The sequence below is a fragment of the Plasmodium falciparum genome, assembly GCF_000002765.6.
Source record: "Plasmodium falciparum 3D7 genome assembly, chromosome: 11".
NCBI lineage: Eukaryota > Apicomplexa > Aconoidasida > Haemosporida > Plasmodiidae > Plasmodium > Plasmodium falciparum.
In genome coordinates, this window is record NC_037282.1 from 249,278 (window position 1) to 257,500 (window position 8,223).

Genomic DNA, 8,223 nt, shown 5'->3' on the forward strand with positions numbered 1-8,223 from the left:
ATATATATATATATCGTTTTATTTTCATTTATTTGTAATAATCTTATATTTTAAAAGAAAACAACAACAACAATAAAAAAAAAAAAAAAAAAAAACTATAAAGAATTATAAAAAAAAATTCCAGAAGGTAATTGTATTATAGAAATAAAAGTTAGAATATAATAATATTCAAAAAAAACATAAAATTATATTAAATTTATATGTTTATGTTTCATTTTCCTTTTTTACATTTCCAAAATAACTTGCTATATTGTTACACATTGAATGATTCAATTAAATAATATTTATTATTATTATTATTTTTTTTTTTTCATTATTTTTTTTACACATAATTTTCTGTGCTATACTTATGTTATATTGCTGAAAAAATTATATATAACAAAAATTATTTTTTCTTTCCTTTGTTTTCTCCCAATTATAACATTCAATATAATGTATTCAAAATGAATTATTACTATTATTATTCAATATGAATTCTTATTTTTAAAACATTTATTGTTAATCAACATAATAAATATATTATAACATTTTTTTTTTTTCTTTTTTTTATTGTTTGAACAGAAAAAAAAAAAAAAAAAAAAAAAATTACAACAATTAAATAATATGCATAAAAAAAAATATATATATATATATAAATTTTTAATTATAATATCATTATAATAAAATTGCATTATATATATATTTATATATATATATATTAATACAATATTTATTATATTATATAAACAAATAATATGTATATGAATATATAATGATTATAATATGTACATAAATATATATATTATAAATATGTAAATCAAATTTTCACAAAAGTAAATAATATATATTCATATTATGTATATATTATTTATTTATATATATATATATATTTATATATATATTATAATATAATAACATTATTATTATGTATAATAATACATTATAGGTAAATTAATATATTATATTTTTAAACTTAACATTTTTTGTATTTGAATATATATATATTTTTTTTTTTTTTTTTTTTTTTTATAATTAAGAGTTTTATGATAATTTATATGTAATTTTTATTTTTTTTATTATTTTATTTTCCCCCACCCCCTCTTCTTTTTAATAACAATATAATATATACATTATATTTTATTAAACTAGAAACAATATAAAATTAAAAATAAAGGAGAGAAAAAATTTTCATATTGTGAAAAAGAAAAAAAAAAAAAAATTATATAATCTTATTTTACTTTATTATATTCAACTGTTTTTTCTTTTTTTTTCTTTGGTTTATCATATATATATATATATATATTTATAATATAAATAACATAACATATATAATATATATAAGAAAAAAAAACGTTTAGTTGAAATAATATTATAATAGGGTAATTAATAATAAATAAATATAATATATATAATGATAAAAATAAATAAATAAATATATATATATATATATATATATATATATATATATTTTATGAATGATGTATATATGCTTATATATAAATATATACATATATATATTCATTTGAACATTTTTTTTTTCTATTTTATATTTTTTTTTTATTTCATTTTACATCTACAGAATATTCAAAAAAAATATTAACCAAATAATATTATATAAATACTTATAATTTGTTAAATTATTAAAGTAATAATAAATCATAATGAACTGGAAAAAAGCATTAAGTTTAGCAGGTATTAAACAAAATATAGAGAAATAGAAAAGTGTAAACATAATTTTTATAAAAATTTAATATGTACACATACGAATGAAATTTAAATATTCCTATCTTTCTATGTATTAATGATCCTTAATATATATATATATATATATATACACCTATTTATGTTAATTTATATTATAGGTGGTGCAGCAGCAGTTGTTGCTTTAACATATATGTTAATGAAAGACGAAGATAATCATGATGATAATGATGATGAAAATGATAAAAAAAAAAAAAAAGACAATAAACTATCCAAAGACTCAAATAGAATTATAAAAGGAGATTCGGTATTTAAAAAAAAAATTAAAATATTAACACATATATATATATGTATATTTAGTCCTTTTGTAAAATTGTAATATATAAATCTTATGCCTTTATAATACTTATCCTTTTCCCTTTTTCTTTTTTTTTTTTATTAGATGACTCGAGAAGATTTACTTCAATTATTAAATGAAATGCTAAAGTTACAATCAGATATGAAAAATATTGTTAAAGATCTTATAGTAGTTGCCAAAAATAATAATTATGAGTATGATGAAAAATTATTATTTAATATATATATATATATATATATATACATTTATATATATTTTTACATAAATTGATTATATTTATTTGCATGAACGGTTCAGGCAAATTTTCATATTTTTTTTTTTTTTTTTTTTTTTTTTATAGTTTTATGGCTGTTTACAATGTTGCAAAAACTTACAATACAATAGATCCATTAGGAAAATATCAAATCGAAATGCCAGAATTTGATAAAGTCGTTGAAAGTTATCACTTCGATCCAGGTTTGAAAATTAAGTGATTCATATTTATTATTTATTATTTATTTATTATTTAATTATTACTTTAATTCCTTTTAAAATATATGTAATTTTTTTTTAACTTTCCCTTTTTATTATTCTTATTTCAGAGGTTAAAGAGACTGTCTCAAAACTAATGTCATCTCAAGAAAAGTAAAAAGAATAAATAAACATAAATATATATATGTTACAAATAATGATATATTGTTCATTATTAAAATTATTTGAGTTCATTTAAATTATATAACATAAATGTTTATATATATATATATATATATGTATAATTTTTTTTTTTTTTTTTTTTTTATAGTTATTATTCCAACATGAGTGAAACAGCAACATTGAGTGTTGATAAAATTATTGAAATACATCATTTTATGTTAAATGAATTATATAAAATAGACCCTGAATTTAAAAAAATACCAAATAAGAATGAATTAGACCCCAAATTAATAGCACTAGGTAAATTGATTGAAACATACTAATTATATATAAATGAAAAAAAAAAAAAAATATATATATGTATATATATATACATATGTATATTTATATATTTGCATTCACATTTTTGTAATAATCTTTTGTTTTATTTAGTTATTCAATCAATCGTAAGTGCAAAAGTAGAAGAAGAATTCAACTTAACGTCAGAAGATGTGGAAGCATCCATAGCTAACCAACAATATGCATTAACTTCGGTAAGAACAAAAATAAGGAAAAGATAATATATATATATATATATATATATATATATATATATATATATATATATGTGTAATAGTAAATATACTTATTTTATTTATTATTATTATTTAATTTTTTTTTTTTTTTTTTATAGAATATGGAATTTGCTCGTGTCAATATACAAATGCAAACTATTATGAATAAATTTATGGGGTAAAAATCATAAAAAGAATAGAATATATTTTTATATTAATATCATTTTTGTTTCCTTTTTCTTATCATGTATTAAATGTAAACATATATATATATATATTTCTACACAAATCAATTGCTTAACTATTTATTGTTTTTATTTTTTATAGGGATCATTTTAAATTTATGTGCGACAAAGAAGGAGCATATTAGATTTATATATATAAAATAATTGAATATTTTCTTTTTTATTTTATTTAAATATATATAAAAAAAGAAAAGAAAATATATATTATATATGAATTATATTATAAACACTAATAATTGAAAACAACTTCCATCTTATACCTTTTATATATAATATTATGTGTATTTTTTTTTTTTTTTTTTTTTGAAATGAGAAAGCTCTCTACCAATATATTTTAATTTTTTCTTAAGAGTAAAAAAAAAAAAAGAAAAAAATAGGTTCATATTTATATGTTATAAATTTCATATTTATAAATAGATACATAAATATTTTTGTATTTATAATAAATATCTTATTTGTTTTCTTTGACACACTTAATATTTTTGAATTTTAATTATATATTGATTTATTTTTATTATATATATTAATAATTTATATATAATTCCATTTAAATCTAACTTTAAAAAATTAAACCTTTTTTATTATTATATTATATTATATTATATTATATTATATTATATTATATTTTTTTTTTTTTTTTTTTTATTTTATTTTATTTTAATTTATTTTTTTTTTTTTATTTTTTTTTTTTTTCATTTTATAAAAGACAAATAAACTATTTAATAATAGATCAAAATAATAATTATAATATATTTATGGTTCACAATTTTTTTCTTTTTTCTTTTTTACTTTTGTTATATTTTATATATGTTATTTATTATTTTAAAGTTTTATTTTTCAATCCCTTGTCTATATAAAATATTAAATAAAAAAAAGAATTATCTATATAATAGGAATAATTTATGAACATATTTTTCCAGCAGGTTATTCATTATATTTTTTATATTAGTAGTCAAACATGTTAGGGTTGTAATAATAAATTCTTTCTACATATATTTTTTTTAATTCTATCATGTTGTATTATACTATATTCTGTATTAAAAACTAAATATAATTTCTTATAAATTTTAAACATTATTATGAAAAAAAAAAAAAAAAAAAAAAAAACCTGAACTGTTCATGCAAAAAATGAAGAGTATAAATTTTCTTGATATATTTCATAACCATGTATCAATTGTATAAATAAAAATATTTAATTCTATTATATCTATCTAGATATATGTATATATATGTGTGTGTTACAAAATCTACAAAATATAATTTTTAACTTTTCCGTTAAACAATATAATCCTTCTTCTTTTTGTTAGAAATAAGGATAACTATCATTTGATTGTTTTGTGTGGCGAATTCCTTAAAAAACATAAATAAGTGTAAGAATAAAATAAATATAATTATAATTTTTAAGACATATCTATATTCCAAATTTTATATTGAAAAAAAAAAAAGAAAAATTAAAATGTGGTACAATAAAATTTTATTCATCTTAATTTTAATATAAGAATGTTTAAATGTTTTTGATATATTACTTTTATATATGTTAGACATTTTATTAAAATAATTTTGTTACCTTATAAATATATTACAAAAAAAAAAAAAAAAAAAAAATACATAAATATTATAGAAATATATATATATATATATATATATACATATTTTTTTTTTTTTTATAAATATATTAAAACGTGCAAACGTTTCAGATATGATACACGAAAACAAAAACAACTAATAAACTTCAAGCTATAGCGATATACAATTAAACAATTTTTGTCGATAAAATGGAAATAAATAAGAACAATGTCACTTTTGTACTTGGAATAGTTTCATCCATTTTACTATTTGTTACAGCAGTAATGCTGAATGATATCGATTTTATATTAGGTTCCCATATTTTTTTCGGTTTTTTATTTACTATATATACAATATTTGCCTTTTTAATACCTAATACAAAGAATTCAAGAGATTTTCTTCTTTCGTATGCTACAAGTACCGCATGTATTTTTGTAACATCTCTCATATTTAATATTGTGGTAACAAAATATAATGTAGAAGGAAATTGTCGTTTTTCGACAAATAAATGTTTTCCATATATTCTGGGCACGACCAGTGGATTCTGTTCTTCAGCTTTATTTTTATTAACATCAATTTTATCTTTTAAATTAGCAAATGTATGGTAAGAAAAAAAAAAAAAAAAATATATATATATATATATATATATATATATAATGATACGTATTATGTATGGTAATTTTTTTTTTTTTTTTTTTTTTTTCTTTTTTTTTTCTGTGCACTCAATTATACATACATACATACACATATATATATTCAAAATTCATATTATTCGTATATTATGTTGACCATATTTTATTTCATTTGTTCATATATTTTTATGACTAGTTAAATTTTAAAATAAAATAAATATTAAAATAATAACACAAGAAAAAAAAACAATTTAACAGTTGAAATATTAAAATGGCTACTTGATAAAATGTTTCAAAATTAAAAATAAATAAATAAATAAATATATATATATATATATATATATATATATATATTTATATATTAGACAACTAATATAAACATATAAGTAAAAATATTTACACATGTATATGCATAATAACAAATTGGGGCACAAAAAATTGAGTATGATAAGAGTGAAGGAGATTCTTTCAAAAATGTTTAATAAAAAAAAAATAAAAGGCACATATACATACATACATACATACATACATACATACATACATACATACATACATACATACATACATACATACATACATACATACATACATACATACATACATACATACATACATACATACATACATACATACATACATACATACATACATACATACATACATATATATATTTATATATGTGTTAGATTTTTTTTTTTTTTGTTAATTTTGTTCAGATATAATAAATGTAGTAATTTTGTTCAGATATAATAAATGTAGTAATTTTGTTCAGTTAACAAATTTATTCGACTGATCTACTACACGATGAGCAGATGTTTTTGCATCCATAAATAATTCATCTGCTTGTTCTATATGTTTAATATCAATAATTGTGTTACCTTCTAAGGTAGCTAAAATTCTGGATGGTTCTAATAATAACATAGCAAATCTTAGAGATGACTGTATTCCGATTTTGGCTAGATAATTCATACCTTCTTCAGTAATATTGATTTTTTCTGTTTGTGCCCTAAGAGCTAATATTTGTACAATTTCTTTTAATGTATAAGGAAAAGTTTTAATAATAATAAGTCTATCTAATAAATCTACAGGTATACCATGAGGTTCGATGTTATCAGTACCTTTAACTGTACATATACCTCTGTTTGTTGCCATAATAAGAATAGGTGCTAAAGGAGATTCGATTGCTCTATTAAGATATGAGAAACATTCTATATCTAGCATATGTGCTTCATCAATATATAAAACACCAGGTATAATTTCTGCTAATCCGGATTCTAAAAATTTATTTACAGTTTTATTAATTTCTACTCTTAATTTTTCAGTAATTTCGGTTTTTTTAGGTCTTAAATAGGAATTTAAAACAGATGCTAAATCTTCTCCAACTGTTGGGTTTGCATTTGCTAAATCTATATCATGTAGGGATATTTGTTGAACAACTTCTTTTTTTTTATGTACTTCTCCTTTTGGTAAGGAAACATATTCATCAAATTCTATATCATATTCTTTTGCATAATCATTACATCTTCCTAATCTTTTGACATGTCCAGTATTTGTTTCTATATAAATAACATCACCTATTTTAATTTTTTCTCTAGCTATTTGTTCATGTATTTTTGGTGCTAATCTTAATGTTTTAGATCCTTTAACACTTTTTAAAGTTATTATAATTGCATTAATTTGTTTTGCTTTATTTAAAGAATATAAACATTCATTTTCTTCAACAACCATATCAACAACTTCTCCTTCGTATACTAATTTTTCTTCTTTAATTTTTATATGTATACTTTTTCTAAATGCTTCAAGAATAACTTCTGTTTTCTTTATTTCATTACTATATACCTCTGATCCTGATAAAAAAACAAAAGGCATTTTTCTATTTATTTCTCTGCTTATACCAATAGCTAGCGCACTTTTACCACTACCACTTGGTCCTGCTAATAAAATACATTTACCAGCTAATTTTTTTTGTTTTATTAAATCAACCAGAAATAAAGAAGCCTCTCTAGCTTTAAATTGACCTACTAATCCACAACTATTATCAAAAAACATCGAATATTTCTCATCACTTAAACTTATCTCATTTTCATGAAGATATATATTTGTATTAACACCTAACCCTTTTATATGACTGTGTATATTCACTCTCTCCTTTTTATTATTACTCGAATTTGTTATATTCGAAATATTAATTTCCATTATTTGTAATTTTTATTTCACAAAGGCGAATATAAAATAATATATATATATATAAATCACATATGTAGTATGTGTCAATATAAGATATAATATAATATAATATAATATAATATAAAATTATATGATATATGATATATAATAATTATTATATATATGTTCATATATATATATATATATATTTATAATTATTTTTATACTTTTTTTAAAACAATCTTTCTTTTACAAAAAATTATTATCATCAAATGATATTTAATTCAACAAATATTATTAACATTTCAAAAAAGGAAAAATAATATAAAAAAAAAAAAAAAAAAAATTTAAATTAACATGAAGTCACAAATAACATATGGATGGATAAA

At 17.7% G+C, this 8,223-nt stretch overlaps 3 protein-coding genes across 3 annotated transcripts; 2 read left to right on the forward strand and 1 right to left on the reverse strand.

Annotated features, from left to right (window-relative positions):
• Nucleotides 1–1,640: 1,640 nt before the first annotated feature.
• PF3D7_1105800 (conserved Apicomplexan protein, unknown function) lies at nt 1,641–3,595 on the forward strand (the record flags this gene model as incomplete). The annotated part of the gene is made up of 9 exons (XM_001347709.2): nt 1,641–1,671; nt 1,842–1,987; nt 2,123–2,232; nt 2,379–2,494; nt 2,620–2,662; nt 2,820–2,971; nt 3,104–3,204; nt 3,345–3,403; nt 3,553–3,595. 9 exons carry the CDS (start codon nt 1,641–1,643, stop codon nt 3,593–3,595), a joined length of 801 nt encoding a protein of 266 aa, XP_001347745.2.
• A 1,650-nt stretch (nt 3,596–5,245) lies between these two features.
• On the forward strand, nt 5,246–5,644 carry PF3D7_1105900 (conserved Plasmodium membrane protein, unknown function; the record flags this gene model as incomplete). The annotated part of the gene is made up of 1 exon (XM_001347710.2): nt 5,246–5,644. The coding sequence occupies one exon, from the start codon at nt 5,246–5,248 to the stop codon at nt 5,642–5,644; it is 399 nt and encodes a 132-aa protein (XP_001347746.2).
• Nucleotides 5,645–6,436: 792 nt separating this feature from the next.
• Nucleotides 6,437–7,864, reverse strand: PF3D7_1106000 (RuvB-like helicase 2; the record flags this gene model as incomplete). Its single annotated transcript, XM_001347711.1, has 1 exon — nt 6,437–7,864. The coding sequence occupies one exon, from the start codon at nt 7,862–7,864 to the stop codon at nt 6,437–6,439; it is 1,428 nt and encodes a 475-aa protein (XP_001347747.1).
• Nucleotides 7,865–8,223: the final 359 nt, after the last annotated feature.